Source organism: Podarcis filfolensis (genome assembly GCF_964270895.1).
Source record: "Podarcis filfolensis genome assembly, chromosome: 7".
Lineage (NCBI taxonomy): Eukaryota > Metazoa > Chordata > Lepidosauria > Squamata > Lacertidae > Podarcis > Podarcis filfolensis.
In genome coordinates, this window is record NC_139603.1 from 75,652,822 (window position 1) to 75,670,422 (window position 17,601).

Below are 17,601 nucleotides of genomic sequence, written 5' to 3' on the forward strand. Positions count from 1 at the left end.
CGCTATAAATAAGTCAGAAATCAAATCGTTATAACAAAGGGGCAGAAAACGCTATGTAAAAATTGCATAGAATTTTTTTGCTCTCTGGCTCCATCTGGTGTTGCATGTTTATAACGAATTCAAAACGTCGTTTTTTGACTAATGTAGCTGAGTCCCCTGAGAACCAGTCCAAGCCATTTTGCAGCCTGAGGCAAAGAGCAAGATGGCACTGCCTCTCTCACATTCCGTGCACAGATGTGGCAGAATGGCAATGGGACTTCCACTGCACTTGAGAGGCGCAGGTCACCTTAGCAGACAATGGCATAGGCAGCTCTGTCCTCCAACACCTCATTCTGCTCCCTGACTCCCCAGCATCCTTTTTTCTGAAGTGCCCATGTCTCTCTCTGTCCAATGGTAGAGACGGCCGTGTCAGCCTTACAGTGCAAGGTGTGTTTACACATCCTGGAGTCCCATTATCTCCAACAGGGATTACTCTCCAGGCAGTGTCTTTAGAATGGCTGCCTTAATGCCTTTTCTATTATATTTCTCTGACGAACATAAGAAATCAGCTCTCAGATTCCAGCAGGCAAATACAGAGGCCGGCTTGTGCATTCAAGACATCTCCTCCGGCCAGTGCACTTAATTATTTCACAGCCAAGAGATAAACTTTAATAAACAACTGTCACTGCTGCATAAATATATTGCACAGTGTATGCTAACACACACACACACACACACACACACACACACACACACACAGGGCCTCTTGATGGCCTTTCTCTATTTAGCTCTAATCAAGCGGGATCTTCAATTGAGCTTGCTTTCCAGAGTTATATGGGAAATCTTATTTTAGCAATTATTAAGGCTGGAACGAGGAAGGGCATTTCCTGTGGAGCTGAACGGCGCGAGCAGCATGAAGAACCAACTTTGGAAACACAAAACCTCCCTGTTGCTTTTTCTTGTCCTCCTAGTGCAGATTTTTGGTTTGGATGACGACAACCGGTCAGCGACGGAGATCTGTTCCACCCATACCATTCTACCAGGACCGAAAGGTGAGCCTTCTGTGTGCTAAACATCTTTGCTGTTGCCGAAGAGACACAGCAGTGTGTGCTTCAGGGGAAACCAACGCACTGCTTATGATTCTCCCCCCAGCTCTTGTGTCACATAGGATTGGGGAAGGAAGGTTGCCAACTTTTTGGCTGCTTCTGCAACTGTGCCTTTAAGAGCAGAAGACCTTGCAGGCTTCTGCAGCTAATCATGGTGAGAGCTTATATTTTGGTGCATCAGATTTGGTGCCGCTGAAGGTCCAAGCTCAGGCATTTTGCTAGTCAGTTGGCAATCCTTTGCAGAGCAGGCAAGAGACTTATTTGCATTTTAATCTGATAGACAATGCCTGTTGTGGAAGAATAATTCAAATGTCAGTTGTACAACGCTTAATCAGTGTTTTATTATGTAAACCAGGGGTAGGAAGCAGGTGGCCCTCCGGTCTTGTTTTCTCACTCAACTACAACTCCCATCATCTCAGATTACTGGTCCTGCTAGCTGGGGCTGATGGGAGTTGGAGTCCAGCAATATCTGGAGGGACAAAAGTTCCTCATCCCTGATCTAAACATCTGGTTGGGGAAAAGTAAAGTACTGTAAATTATAATGGAGCAGAAGAAAGATGTAGTGTTTGTATGGGTTATAAAGGGTTAAGCACCTCCCCGCCCCCTGTAGTTGGAAATATTTTAACTTGAATTAACGCCAGTGCTATGCCCCTGGTTTGAGGAGCAGTTACTCAGTTTGTGGTCTGCTGCAAAATATGGGACATTTGCTGCAAAACTGTTGGCACAGGTTTGGAGTGATTTGGACACTGATGGTGTTGACTACAAACCCTGTGTTTGATGTATCAATTACCCAGTTTGTGGGGTGCTGCGAAACATGGGTTTTTTTCCTCTGCAAAACAACTGCAAAACTTGGGCACAGGTTTATAGGGGACCCGAAATTCTGGGGTACGTAGTTAATTATCCTGCCAACCCAATTGGAGGAGAGAGTCAACTATTCTCTTTCCCACATTGCCTCAGTTCCAGCAGTGTTCTGTGATTATGATTTCACTTCCACCGTATAAAAAAAGCTAGTGCAGCACAGTGGTGGCAGTGGCTATTTGGTTAGCATATGAAACATTGAGGTTGGAAATCCCTGCCCAGTTACGCTGCTTGTTGGGGAACCCCATGAATCAGTCTGCCCCAGCTTGGACTACCTCACAAGGCTGTCATGCAGATAAAAAATAAGAGGGCAAAGATATGTGCTCACTGTTTCCCCACAGGGCAGGGTTAGATCTGGGGTAGTTTTCAGTTGAACAAGAAGAGGAGAAATTTCTGAATAGCAAGAGCAGTTCCAGAGATACACCAGCACAGCTTTGTCATCTTGGCAAAAAAAAGGACCATTCTGGGAATATGTCAGTATCAAATCCAAGCAGTGGGGCTTATGCAGGATCCTAACTCTGTTCAGCTCAGTCACATGACCTGGCAAATAGGGTGTTTTTACAGCCAAACTCTATTTTAAAGACTTGTTTTCGCTCTGAGAGGCTTGGAACTGCGTAGCCAGCAGCAGCCTTGCTCCTGAATGGGGTTTGGATCTGGCACAACTTTATCCTGGCTTACTTGCTTAACGCCAACTCCTCGTGAGTAGGAGCGCTCCCTTAGTCTGTCTCACTGTGGTACACATGGAACCCTCATACTTTTGTTTATTTTTTTGCTTATTGAAACGCATTTTTAAACCGCTTTGCATTTTAAAACCCAGTAAGTGTATACATAAGGGACACGGGTGGCGCTGTGGGTTAAACCACAGAGCCTAGGACTTGCCAATCAGAAGGTCGGCGGTTCGAATCCCCACAACGGGGTGAGCTCCCGTTGCTCGGTCCCAGCTCCTGCCAAACTAGCAGTTCAAAAGCACATCAAAGTGCAAGTAGATAAATAGGTACCGCTCTGGCGGGAAGGTAAACGGTGTTTCCGTGTGCTGCTCTGGTCGGCCAAAAGCGGCTTAGTCATGCTGGCCACATGACCCGGAAGCTGTACGCCGGCTCCCTCGGCCAATAAAGCGAGATGAGCGCCGCAACCCCAGAGTCGGTCATGACTGGACCTAATGGTCAGGGGTCCCTTTACCCTTTACCTAAGTGTATACATAAATACAACATAAATGCAACCAAACAGTCTTGTAAAGACCGAGATACAATACCAAAACTAGAATTTCCTTCCCATTCCCCGTAAGTGCTCCAGGTTCCACGCCGCCCCAAGAGGAGCACAACACCTCAGACGTTGAACAGCATCTTCCCTGCCAGTTTCTGATTGTAAGCTCCTTGGGGCAGGGGACCTGCCTTTTGCTTACGTTTTTATTCTGCAAAGCACCCTGCAAGCTGCTAAACAAGGTGCATTTCCTCCTCAGTTCTGTGTGTTCACCCAGAAGTTACGGTTGTGATAAAAGTCGTGGGCTAAAAATACACTGCAAGGATGACTCAGGGCAGGCCTGATAATCTCAGTGGCCCACGCTGGCTTTAAAAGTCAGTCCTTGATAAGAGCAAATGGCTCAGGCTGCTGTCCTAAGCACACTAACCTGGGAGGCAGCAGCACTGAATCAAATAGGGCTGGCTTCTGAGAAGATATGGTTGGAATTAAAAAGTGCCTAATAAAAAGGACTGATGAAACCCCTTGCTTAATAGATATTCAAGGCTGCCCCCAGGTGGCCACGAGAGATACCTGTACTGCAGACCTTCATATCAACAGGCCTATTTCAATATTAAATGTGCTACTCTCACTTCCTGCAGGCAAGACCAACCTTGGCCTCTGCAGCTTTTTTCCAGGCTCATACAATAATTGTGACATGATTAAATTCTTTATCAAAGTAATAAAATGACCGAGACTCTAATAAGGTGCGTCCCCCTGGTTTGATGTGTCTTTTGTACATTAGTCATAAAGGAAGCTCAGGTATTTAATGCAGGTATGCTGCAGAGGACATGGGTGGCGCTGTGGGTTAAACCACAAAGCCTAGGGCTTGCCGATCAGAAGGTTGGCGGTTCGAATCCCCACGACAGGGTGAGCTCCTGTTGCTCGGTCCCAGCTCCTGCCAACCTAGCAGTTCGAAAGCACCTCAAAGTGCAAGTAGATAAATAGGTACCGCTCCGGCAGGAAGGAAAACGGTGTTTCCGTGCGCTGCTCTGGTTCGCCAGAAGCAGCTTATTCATGCTGGCCACATGACTCGGAAGCTGTACGCCTGCTCCCTCGGCCAATAAAGGGAGATGAGCGCCGCAACCCCAGAGTCGGCCACGACTGGACCTAATGGTCAGGAGTCCAGAGCACCTGAATGGTCTGGTGACTTCCATTGTCTTAGCCTAATTCTCAGGAATGCTATGAGGACGAAGAAATGAGTGAAAAATTGTACTTCATCCACTGAGAAGTACTTGGGAGATTATTAACACGTTAAGGATCAAGCCAGAAAAGATCCAGGTCTCATTTTTCACCTAAAAGCAGCTGCAGGAGGGTCGGTTAACCCTTTCATCCCATCTTGCTTCCCTGATCTCACTCACCCTCAACTCCAAACTGCAGTTAGCCTCACATACAAGATTCCTTCATATGAACACACCAAGCTGCCTTGCATGGATAATTTTTTTTTTTAAAAAAAACTTTTTTATTCCAAAATTAAAACAAAACATATTATCCAGAAACATAACATTCTTATTCCCCACCCCCATTTTTCCTCTTGTGTGTTGTTGGGTTACCAATAGCTGAAGGTACCATGAAAAGGGCCTCTGTGGAAGGTCTCAGTTCATAGAATCATAGAATCATAGAGTTGGAAGAGACCACAAGGGCCATCGAGTCCAACCCCCTGCCAAGCAGGAAACACCATCAGAGCACTCCTGACATATGGTTGTCAAGCCTCTGCTTAAAGACCTCCAAAGAAGGAGACTCCACCACACTCCTTGGCAGCAAATTCCGCTGTCGAACAGCTCTTACTGTCAGGAAGTTCTTCCTAATGTTTAGGTGGAATCTTCTTTCTTGTAGTTTGGATCCATTGCTCCGTGTCTGCTTCTCTGGAGCAGCAGAAAACAACCTTTCTCCCTCCTCTATGTGACATCCTTTTATATATTTGAACATGGCTATCATATCACCCCTTAACCTCCTCTTCTCCCGGCTAAACATGCCCAGCTCCCTTAGCCGTTCCTCATAAGGCATCGTTTCCAGGCCTTTGACCATTTTGGTTGCCCTCCTCTGGACACGTTCCAGTTTGTCAGTGTCCTTCTTGAACTGTGGTGCCCAGAACTGGACACAGTACTCCAGGTGAGGTCTGACCAGAGCAGAATACAGTGGCACTATTACTTCCCTTGATCTAGATGCTATACTCCTATTGATGCAGCCCAGAATTGCATTGGCTTTTTTAGCTGCCGCGTCACACTGTTGGCTCATGTCAAGTTTGTGGTCAACCAAGACTCCTAGATCCTTTTCACATGTACTGCTCTCAAGCCAGGTGTCACCCATCTTGTATTTGTGCCTCTCATTTTTTTTGCTCAAGTGCAATACTTTACATTTCTCCCTGTTAACATTCATCAGTTCTCTCACAGGGTTACATAAAGTGCAGTGGTCCTTCAGGTAGCTTGGTCCCACCCAAGCAGTTTAGAACTCTACCTTGGTTCATCAAGCTCAGGACTGTCTGCACTGACAGGCAGTGGCTCTACAGGATTTCAGTCAGGGAGTTTCTCCCAGGTTTACCTGGAGATGCCGGGGATTGAACCTGGGACCTTCTGCAAATAAGACCACCACCTTCTTAAAGATAAGCAGGTTTGGGTATGGGCAGGGCTTGGATGGGAGACAGCATCAGAACCACAGATGCACCACCTTGGGTTCCCTCACTGTGAGGTTACAGGCAACCAGGGAGAGGGCCTTCTCGGTAGTGGCGCCCTCCCTGTGGAATGCCCTCCCATCAGATGTCAAGGGGTTAAAGAACGATACATAATAATAATACCTTTATTGTCATTGTACAACCTGTGTACAATGAAATTAAACGAGCCTCCCCCCCAAACACTCAGTCTCTTATCAAACAACACACCACCTCACAAGTCAATTTTGCTATGCTGTTTTTCGTTCAACGGCCTAACAGCCCACGGATAGAAGCTATTTTTTAGCCTTTTGGTACGGCTGATTGTACTTCTATATCTCCTGCCCGAGGGTAGAAGATTAAAGATGCGATGACCTGGGTGTGAGTCATCCCTGAGAATTTTTCTCGCTCTCCTAAGGCAACAATCCCTTGCGATGTCATCTAGCGGACTCCAGGAACAGCCCATGATATCATGTGCTGTATTCACCACCCTCTATAGAGACTTTCTGTCCGTGGCTATCAAGCCAGCATACCACACTGTGATACAATATGAAAGGACACTTTCTATTGTGGACCGGCAAAAGGAGTTCATCAGTTGTTTTTAGAAGACACCTGAAGGCAGACCTGTATAGGGAAGTTTTTAATGTTTGTTGTTTTATTCTGCTTTTATATAAGCTGAAAGCCACCCAGAGTGGTTGGGGCAACCCAGTCAGATGAGCAAAGTACAAGTAAAATAAAATCATCAGCACCATCTAATGGAATAAACAATTGCCCATTGTGTGAAACAGGATGCTGGACAAGATGGGCTTTTGGTCTCATCCGGAAAGGCTTTTCTTACATTCATACGGCATCCTCAAAAGACTATAATCAATTTATTTCACAAGCCAGAGCCCCCTTTTGACAAATGCATGGCATCACCCAAAGCACATTTGCCACAATATCTTCCTCCATTTTTAATGGTGCCTCATGACTCCTTGCATGAACCAGCGCGGCAACACCCTTAGAACATGTTGAAGGAGTCGTGTTGTTGTTCAAGCACTATCCAAACTGCAACATGCTGTGTCTTCGTCAAACCCTCCTGAGGACGTAGGAGAGGTGCGACTCCGGAAACATATTGAAGTAATTGCACGATCGGTTCACCGCGTCGAAAAGAAAAGGAATGGGTGACCTCTGCCAAGGTTGGCGGGCTTGTTGCTGAGAACTTCAAAGGAATCTGAATTGGGTCCTATGTGTTCAGTAACTGGAATGGAAGGCAATTTGAAGGGGAATAATGGGAGTTCACCCTGCAGCTATGTGGTGTGTTTTGGAACGCTCGCCTTTCATTATTTTGACAAATGTCAATTATAAACTCCTTGACATCAGTCAGTGCCTCCAAGCCCTGTTTCTTGTGGTCACCGCTGCTGCTGCTGACCATCTTCCAGACCTAATAGTGGCACTTGGACAGCTCTGCTTCTGGAAAAGGGCGAGCTCAGTCTGAAGCGGAGTTTGCCACATTCTGAGCTCCCTGTTGGAAGTGCAGAAGGACCTCACCCCACATCCTCGATGACTCTTGGCCGGACTCTTGTTCCTGTGGTCTCTGTCATCACTCCCTTCTTTTCTGACCTATGTGTTCTCCATGCTTTAAAAAAAAATTAAAAAAATTAATTAAAAATCCGAATTCCGTGCCAAATTCTGCAACGAGAAAATCCATGTTCTGCAACCTGCAGTGGAAGAGCATCTGGCTTGCACACACAAGGTCCTGGGTTCAATCTCTGGTATTGCTACGTAATAATAATAATAAATTATATAAAAATATATATATTTGTACCCCGCCCTTCCCGGTTCAAAAACCGGGCTCAGGGCGGCTAACAACAAATTTAAAACAATTGATGCAACAAAAAACAGCATAAAATACAGCATAAAATGTGAAGAACAATAAATTCAGAATTCAAAAATCACTTTAGGGGGAAAATCCATCCAATAAACATTAGATGATCACCAGGGCTAACTGGCTAAATTAGTCCTATTTGGGCCAGTGTGGAGACCAGGGGAGAATTAGCTGTGGGATCCCAGAGCGGGTAATCTTCATAAAAAGGGGAGGGGGAGGGAAGGAAGGGGAATAAAAGATCAGGCTTTGTTCAAGTTGAAAGCCAGGTGGAATAGCTCTGTCTTACAGGCCCTGCGGAAGGAAGTTAAATCCTGCAGGGCCCTGGTCTCATGGGACAGAGCATTCCACCAGGTCCAAGCCATCACTGAGAAGGCCCTGGTGGAGGATAATCTGACTTCCTTAGGGCCCGGGACCTCTAAACTATTATTGTTCATGGACCTTAAGGTTCTCTGCGGGGCATACCAGGAGAGGCGGTCCTGTAAATACGAGGGCCCTAAGCCACAAAGGGCTTTAAAAATCAAAACCAGCACCTAGAGCTGGGAATATTCCTCAGTCTGAAACCCTGGAGAGTCTCTGCCAGGCAGTGTAGTCAACACCAGGCTAGATCAACCAACGCTCTGATAAGACAGCTGCCTACTAATATTTTAATAACAGTCGTCTTGTAACAAGGATGCCTGTGAAATCAACTTTTTGAGTCAGGAAAAAACAAAATCAGCTTCAGAGCCAAGTACAGGTTATTCTCAACTCTTTGACTACCCTTCCACATGCCACCAGAATGGGACTTCCAGGCCACCTATGTTCTACAGACGATAGCTTGAGACCCTCTGGTGCAGGTGCAAGGCGCAGAAGTCCCACCCTCCCTGCACTTTATCTTCACAACAATCCTGTGAGGTCGGTAGGTTAGGCTGACGGAGAAAGAGTGCAGGCCCAAAGTCACGCTGGTGATCTTTGTGGCTTCGGCCTGGGTCTTTCCCTCCAACTACAGAAGCCCCAAGAGCAGGTAATGAAGGTTAACCTTGATTTTGGCTCGAGCAGACACGCAAGTGCATAACACAAGAATGTGGCCTCTCTCCACAGCTGATCTGTGCAGCCTCTATGCCTTGGGTTGGCCAAAGGCACAAAGGCGCAAAGGCCCAAAGGCAACAGTACTCCCTCGATGTCACTGTCCCTCCTACCCCAGGAAAAGGTATTCAGTAGCATACTGGTGTTGAGATGAGCGGGGTATGTGTGTGTGCGCCTCTCTTGGCAGTGCAGTTGCCCTCAGAAACCATCGGGATAATTTATTTATTTAGTCTATTTATTTATTTATTTATTATTAATGTTGCAATACATATATGAGATCTTTACGCAGTGATACATATACATTATATTCGTAAATTCACATTTTCACATTTCATTATGTACCAACATTTTATCCATTTCTTATTTCTTGCCCTGTGTCTTCCCTCCACCCGTGCGTGACTTCCTTGTTATTATTTTGTTACTTTATTATTGAGATTGTAATTTTGTATCTTAATAATTAAACATTCAATCTTATATATCTGCTTAGCTTAACTTAAAACTTAACTTTGTGAATTCAGCCTATACATATCAATATATTCTTGTTGGAGCATCTTTTGGTCATGTGTTATTCTACACATTTCCATTCCTGTTTGAGATTTTGATTAGATAGCGTTCTAATTGTTGCCGTCATTTTTGCTAATGCAATCATTTCAAAAAAAATGTTGCCAATCTTTCATTGTTGGTACTTGTTCTGATTTCCAATTTTTTGCAATCAATAACCTTGCATATAAAAAGATTCTCTTCATGTCTTTGGGGATGTCATTTGTTATAATTCCTAAAAGGAATGTTTTTAGCTTCCTACCAATTGTTGTTTTTTTAAAAAATTTCAGTTCCTTGTGTATATTTCCCCAGTTATTTTTTTTATTTAATTTTATCACATCCCCACCAGACATGATATAAGGATCACCACTGGGATAATTTATTATGCACCTGGAGAAATGGAGTTCTACTACTTTCCTGCTCCTACTTTTCTGCCAGCAAAGTGGGTGCAGGCCGTGGCAGACCTACATTTGGGGGCCCCTGAAGCTTGAACTGTCATGTTGACTAGATGACCCTCATGGTCCCTTCCAACTCCACAGTTCTGTGAAGACCCCTTCACAACCAGCAACGAGTTCTGGGTAACCACCGTTATCTTCTTCAGTGGGGTTGTTCCACGACAGATTGCCACACCTTTACAACATCTGTGCTACCGACTCTCAAGCTTTGGGAATGTTGAAATATAAAGGTAAAGGTAAAGGGACCCCTGACCATTAGGCCCAGTCGTGACCGACTCTGGGGTTGCAGCGCTCATCTCGCTTTACTGGCCAAGGGAGCCGGCGTACAGCTTCTGGGTCATGTGGCCAGCATGACTAAGCTGCTTCTGGCGAACCAGAGCAGCATACGGAAATGCCGTTTACCTTCCTGCCGGAGTGGTACCTATTTATCTACATGCACTTTGACGTGCTTTCAAACTGCTAGGTTGGCAGGAGCAGGGACCAAGCAACGGGAGCTCATCCCGTCGTGGGGATTCGAACTGCTGACCTTCTGATCGGCAAGTCCTAGGCTCTGTGGTTTAACCCACAGTGCCACCCGTGTCCCTTTGTTGAAATATAGACAAAGACAAAAATTAATCTCTCGATTCAATGCGACTTAAACTGGGTCTGGTGTTGTTGTTGGCATCTGTCGGTCTCGGGAGACAACGGAGGACTGTGCCTTTGGGGGTGAAGTCAAGCTGTAGGCAGACTAAAGTCACTTATGGGCCCCCTCTGAGATCAGAGCCCCTGAAGGTTAAACTTTGTTAGGTTCATAATAGATCTACCCCTGGGTGGAGAATTTCAAGGAATAATTTTACACAGCTCTAGAAAAAGGAAATGGGTGAGTTTTGGACCAACAAAAGACACCACAAGAGGGCAGCAAGAGTCAACTCTTGGTACATCTTCAAACTCTGTGTTGAGAGAATGTTCTTTGGAGAGGATAGTTTTCCACCGACAAAAAAATAAATTCAAGGTGGTCATAGTTTAGTCTTTTTTCTTTTGCTGACAATAACAACTTGGCTAACACACTGCCAGCAGGGTTGGCACCTCCTCTGTTTGCCCTAATCCTCTACCTTAAACCATAGCTGTCAACTTTTCTCCTTTTTTAAGGGAAATTCCCTTATTCCGAATAGGATTCCTCGCAAGAAAAGGGAAAAGTTGACAGCTTTGCCTTAAACAGTATGCTGGCATGCAAGAATTAAGACAGCACTCTAAGGCGTCTGATTGTTTCCTTTGCAGCTATGCCTTTACCTGTATCACACCTGACATCAGGTGTGGGGCAGGTGAGCTGTATCATATGACTTGTATCATAGTGTCTGTTTTCTCCCTCTCTGCCCACTCACTCTGTGTGTTTGTTTTTGAAGGAGATGAAGGAAAAAAGGGAGACCAAGGAGAAATGGGCAAGCACGGGAAACTCGGCCCCACAGGATCCAAAGGTAAAGGTGCGCGTGGTTATTTGCTGTGCCCTGAAAATGTCTTGGGCGCCCTCCACCTTCCCATATTCAATCTGTCTTTGGAATGCTCTCACAAGTGCTCAGTAATGTCTCTGGATTAATGGAAAAAAGAATAAACTCTGACCCTGCAATAATCATCTGAGGCCCTTTTCTGTGTGCATTAGGATGCAACATCAGAACGGGACCTTTCAGCGGTGGCTCCCTGCTTGTGGAATGCTCTCCCCAAACCTGGCGCCATCGTTGCTGTCATTGTTGTTGTCATTTAGTCATGTCCGACTCTTCATGACCCCATGGAGCAGAGCGCCAGGCACTTCTGTCTTCCACTGCCTCCCGCAGTTTGGTCAAACTCATGCTGGTAGCTTCGAGAACACTATCCAACCATCTCGTCCTCTGTCCCCTTCTCCTTGTGCCCTCCATCTTTCCCAACATCAAGGTCTTTTCCAGGGAGTCTTCTCTTCTCATCAGGGTGCCAAAGTATTGGAGCCTCAGCTTCACGATCTGTCCTTCCAGTGAGCACTCAGGGCTGATTTCCTTCAGAATGGAGAGGTTTGATCTTCTTGCAGTCCATGGGACTCTCAAGAGTCTCCTCCAGCACCATAATTCAAAAGCATCAATTATTTGGCGATCAGCCTTCTGATCATTATGCATCATTATCATAATGCTGTCATTATGCACCAGCAAAAACATTTCTTTTACAGCAGCCATTTGGCTTTTAATTATCAGTGGCCTCCTTCAGTGGGTGAGATGCTCAAATTCAGCACCAAAAGCAAGTCCTGATTGTTGATGAACAATCAAGCACACTTTAAGTCTCCCAGATGTTTCCCTTGCAGCCATGGCTGTCCCACATCTGATGTCAGTTTGGTGTGGGGCAGGTGGGCAGGGCTTGTGGAGGACAGTTCCACGGGCCAAACTGAATGGGCCTACTGAGACTTGAGAGCAGCCTTCACCATCCTGGTGCCTTCCATTGGCATCGTGTGGGCAGGGCCACAGGGATGGTAGCCCTGGGCGCAAAATTCTTAGGGGTGCAAAATTTCAAAAGGAAAAAAGAAGAGAGAAAATAGTAATAAAAAAAAATAATAAAAAGCGCACCCTCCCCCTCACACAGTAAATCTCCCAATGTTTGCATGGATGGACTGAGGAATGGATTTGGGTGACAGCCAGTTGCTAGGGTGCCCTCTGCAGGGTTTTAGAAAGATACCCACTCCTGACCAACCCCCCATCCGTCTCTCTGGTGTGCTTGACATTCATGGGGCGCTGCGACTGCCACTCGGGTAGGTTGCCGAGCTATTGACACTTCCTTCCAGCCTATCAGCAGGCGGTACCGAAGAGCCCCACCCTGCTCTGTCACCCCCTTGGCAGCTGGTGCTGCTGGCAGTGGCAGCGACAACATGGAATAGGAGGAGAAGTTTGTGCCATGGGAGAATGAGCGTCCCCGCCACACCAGAATATCTGCAAAGGGAAGCTGATTCTGACTCTGTAGAGCTGTTGATCTCTGGGGGAGCAATACTCGTCTTGCGCCGGACTCTGGCAATCCATGCTACACCACTGGGCCAACAACGTCTGAAGGACACCAGGATGAGAAAGCAGTTTGTTTAGAGGAAGCAGCTGGGATGCCCCACAGTGGATACAGAAAGGGAGCACCCATCAAATACATTACACATCAAGGTGTGGGGAGGAGGTGCCACAGTTTGAGCTATTAGGAAGTAGGATAAAATAGGGCAAAGGGTGACCAAAGAACATAAGGTGCTAAACAGGCCATTTATTGTACCAATGGCCCCCATGCCAGCTCCGTAGGCTGGCTGTGGACTTCAGCGTAAAATTTCGCGGCAAAATTGCTTCGTACTTCAGACAGCTAGTTGGGCACAAATAATGGCCGTATAAATTCTGTCCACACATTTATAATGGCCTAAACGCTTCAGGTTTTTGATCAATAAGATTTTACGACTGAAATACGTTCAATACGCAGCTATAATAAAACACTCTCTGGTGCGACGCTGCTTCATATTGCAAAAATGGGATTTGACGTCGGGTGGGGGGAGATAGGCTGCCTGCCATACACATTTATTGGCTCTTAAAAGAACCTAAATTGCCGCCTCTACAAAAACAGGCCTGCTTCATTTATTCACGTGGTTTGCAGCTTTAGGAGACGCTGAAGGAAGACGCTGGGACATTCCTCTCATGTGTTGTGAAACTAAGGCCCCGTCTGCACTATATGTTTAAAGCAGTATCATACAGCTCTTAAACAGTCTTGTCTTCCCCCCAAAGTATTCTGGGAACTGTAGTTTGTTAAAGGGGCTGAGAGTTGTGAGGAGACCCCTATCTCCCCCCGCCAGCCTCACGGAGCATAGTTCCCAGAGTGATTTAGCAATCAACCCCTCCTCTCAGGAAACCCTGGAAATTATGAGGGGGGGGGGTAGAGATCTAACAGCTCCCAGCACCCTGAACAAAATACAGTTCCCAGGATTCTTGCAGGGGACGAGCCATAACTGTTTAAAGTGGCACGATACTACTTTAAAGTACAGTGGTACCTCGGGTTAAGAACTTAATTCGTTCTGGAGGTCCGTTTCTAACCTGAAACTGTTCTTAACATGAGGTACCACTTTAGCTAATGGGGCCTCCTGCTGCCGCCGCACGATCCCTGTTCTCATCCTGAAGCAAAGTTCTTAACCTGAGGTACTATTTCTGGGTTAGCAGAGTCTGTAACCTAAAGCGCCTGTAACCTGAAGCGCCTGTAACCCGAGGTACCACTGTATAGTGCACCTGGGGTTTAAAGTATATGTTAAAAAGACATAGCGCTGCCATGGAGTGGGGCAACCATCCCTGCATTAAGGTCTCCCTTTCCCGCTCCATACATGAACAGAAACACAGCCATCCTTTGAAATCCACACTTATCCAGTTTTTGCAAAGGGTGGCTCAAGACACTTTTAATCTCAGTGGGGTTTGCTTCCGAGGAGACATGAATAACAGTCTTCCCAACTTGGTGTCATCAAGATGCTTTTACATCTACCAACGCCACCCATCAACCTTGGCCATTGGCAATGTTCCTTTTACACACACACACACACACACACCTGAGCATCATCATTATGGCGCGCACATTGCTGGTAATCAGTAAGTGCTGAGAATTACATTCCTAAAGGGGCTTGTGTATTAAGACTGTCACATTCTGGTTTCAGCAGCGTGCTTTTTTTTTTTTTTTTAAAAAAAAAAGCTTTATGAAACAAAAACAAAACCAGAAAAAGATGCCTCCAGGCTCCTCAACTGGGAACTTTTAGTTTGGCAAATAAGCTTTGAAATTTCATACTGTTTCTTCTGCAAGAGTGCCGGCGGCGGGTGCGCAGAGCCATCTGCTGCCAGTCGGCTCAGAACCTCCAGTGCCGGTGAATCAAAGACAGTCCCTCTGTTGGATTGGGCTCTCAGAGCATATGGGAAACCTACTGTTCAGCTGGGAAACAAGGGAAGGCATGAATGTTCACAGTTTCAGCTCTACAGATGGCTTCAGCATCATGGCTGAAGCCTTGGCTTGCTGGAGGAAACTAAATGTCCCCACTTCTTAAAAAAACAACAGTGTTGTTGTTGTTTTGTTGCCACCACCACCCCTTAAAGGGCCTCTGAGTGACAATCAGAAATGTAACAAGGGAAATCTTTCCCATCACTGCACTGGGGAAAGATTTGCCCTGATGAATTTCTGCCTGTCACACAGCTATTAACAAGAACAGCAGTCCTCTCGGAAGAAGGTGGTAGGGTCATCTAGTTACATAAGGTCATATGAAAATGGCGTGAGAATGAATAAAATGGGAACTTGTATTTCCTTTGCAGGAGACAAAGGAGCGGTTGGCGATATCGGCGACCAAGGGATCATGGGTAAAATTGGACCGATTGGCAGAAAGGGTAGGTTTGCCTTTAATACTTTTGGAATGTGTTGTGATGGCGCAGAGCAAAATGTGGAACATCTGCTATTTACGCTTCCCAAATTAAACAGATGGCTTTTATTGCCAAAGAAAAGAAGAAAAAAGAAAGTCGTGAATTACATTAGGTCTTATGCCTTCAACCCATGACTGGCAGAGTAGAAGACCTGAGATTTACCAGGGTTGCCTAAAAGTTTTCGAAAATACATCTTATATGAATTCATTTATTCATTTCTTTGGAATTTCTATGCAATATTCAAGCACACAGTGACCATTCATGACACCAGTGATTGACAATAACACACTCTTTGCGTGTTCAGACCCAGAAACCTCCCCCCTAAATAAATTCACACTTGACTCAAAATTTTGGTTTGGTTTTTGGCAGAATTTAGGCCACAACTTTATTGATTACAGAAAGTGTCTGGTTGAAAAGGCTCTGGTTTGACTAGCTCCCTGCCATGCAGGTAGCGCTGACCCAGGGTTCCAGCATAGGTCAGCCAAGGGTGAACACCTGGATAAGCGGAAAGCTGGAAACAGGCTATCTCCGCCACCCAAATGCCCACCTGGACTCAGGCATGGGCACAACCCCCTCACAGGGGTTGACCAAACCATCAAGTCCCTGGATTCCTTTAAATAGAATACCCTTCACATAGGGTTGGCGAGAGCATTCTCCCATCCCTATCACCTGAACCAGTGCCTATCCGCAACCTTACAAGTTGTGACGATTTGCTACTTGGCAGGTGAAACCCAAATGACAACAGCCAATCAGCCAAGTGGGGAAAATTCCTGCCATGCCCCTGTCCCAACGACACACGACACATGACGGCATGGCAAGGTCAAGTGCAACAAGCCCTAAAAGTAGGGAGAGGTGGGCGGGTGTTCCGAATGCATGCACTGAAAGAGGAAGCTCTGGGTCACGTGCATGGGCATAAATAGGTCCCTTGAACTGTTTAGACTGCATTCCATTGGCCAGATTGTACCCAGCTTCGAGGGACCTACCAATTGGGTGTTGTGGCTAACCAGTTGTACCCACCCACAACACAGGGTGTCGGTTGTCCAGGTCTTGCCGCAATACTTGCCCTCTTTAAGGGAGGACCCAATTTGCTAGCTTCGGTGTGCTAATTTAATACCTGTGGTCAGAAAGAAACTCTTGGTATCGGTTGAATCCTGAATTAATAGAATCAAACTAGCTAACAATGCCCGTTCAGCACCCTCAAGCTGAAGTATTCCTCTGAAGTTCTTCTCTTGGAGAGTGGTAACTTTAGAGTGGCATGTCCCGAGAGAGGTCCTGCTGTTTTCTGAATTTTGTGATTTTCCATGTATTCTGCCCCCTTATGGGATATTCCAGACCCCCTATAGAGTCCTTAAGTGGGTTCCCTATAGGTAGGAGAAAATAACAGAGGCCAACCAGAGTATATTGAGAAGCAAAGTGGCTAGTAAGCCTGATCTTTATTCAGGGAACTGTTGCAACAGGGTCCCCACTCACCACACGCAGGAGGGAGAAGAACCCTGAACAACTTTTGAAATTGTCCACCCTGTAGCCCAAGACCACCCCCCAAAACATCATACTTCACAGAAGGAGGCGGTCTACAGCAGAAATCCTGCCTGCCAGGATACCTGAAAATGGGCACTGATTGCATTACCTGGGCAGCCTGGCCATTCTTTTGTGATGGTTAATACTTTAGTTCCCAGGCTCACCCTATTCAAACACAAATACGCCCATAAAGACAGGATTTGCAAGCAAAAAGTCAATGGGAAGGCTTTCCCCATTTGCAGAGGAATATTTGAGGTTAAATGAGTCAAAATGACTTCAGGATTGCTCCCCCATACTATTTCAGACACATGGTTCATATATTTAGATATGTGTGCATTTATGGATTTTATTCTGTATCTGAGACATTAAAATTCTTATAACGCATACCAGATGTGCCTCCCTGCTTGCCCTTTACAGGCAAGAACTGAGCAGGAAGAGGAAACAGTTTCTCACATACTGTGAATTTGTGAGGGAATATTTACAGAAAGCTTTTGCAGGTACCATAAGAGGTGCTTGCTACTGAGCTTCCTCATACCACCAGGCACCACATTGACAATCCCCATGTCGGAGACAAACCAGACGTGGCCCTAAGCAGGTACAACAAACCACATCTGTCTTTCTTAATAAATGAATAGTATGCACTGGGGTGGGGGGCAATTTCCTACAGAACACCTGTGCATCTGTGGTGCCATCTTCCTTGGGGGACGCCTTTAGAGGTACGCTTGGCACTTAAATCATCTTTCATGTCAACAGCATCAAGCGGAAAGCCTATTAGTTTGCCCAGGCATTCATAGGTTGTTAATTTCAGGAATGAATGACGCCTGTTTGTAGTTTGCAAGGATTTGTAGGGGTGCTGTTTTTTGTGTTTTTTTTAAAAAAAAGAATTTCTGATTTTAATTACAGCTGTTTTTACCTGTTTTTGCACTTCACAGATTTC

General features: G+C 45.9%; 1 protein-coding gene across 1 annotated transcript in view; it reads left to right on the forward strand.

Annotated features, from left to right (window-relative positions):
* The first annotated feature begins 682 nt into the window (after positions 1 to 682).
* COLEC10 (collectin subfamily member 10) overlaps positions 683 to 17,601 on the forward strand; it is a 29,785-nt gene continuing 12,866 nt past the window's right edge. The window contains exons 1-3 of the mRNA XM_083622306.1: positions 683 to 1,031; positions 11,133 to 11,204; positions 15,042 to 15,113. Of these exons, the coding sequence (XP_083478432.1) occupies positions 893 to 1,031; positions 11,133 to 11,204; positions 15,042 to 15,113 (283 nt within the window). The 5' untranslated portion in view covers positions 683 to 892. The remainder of the gene's footprint in view (positions 1,032 to 11,132; positions 11,205 to 15,041; positions 15,114 to 17,601) is intronic.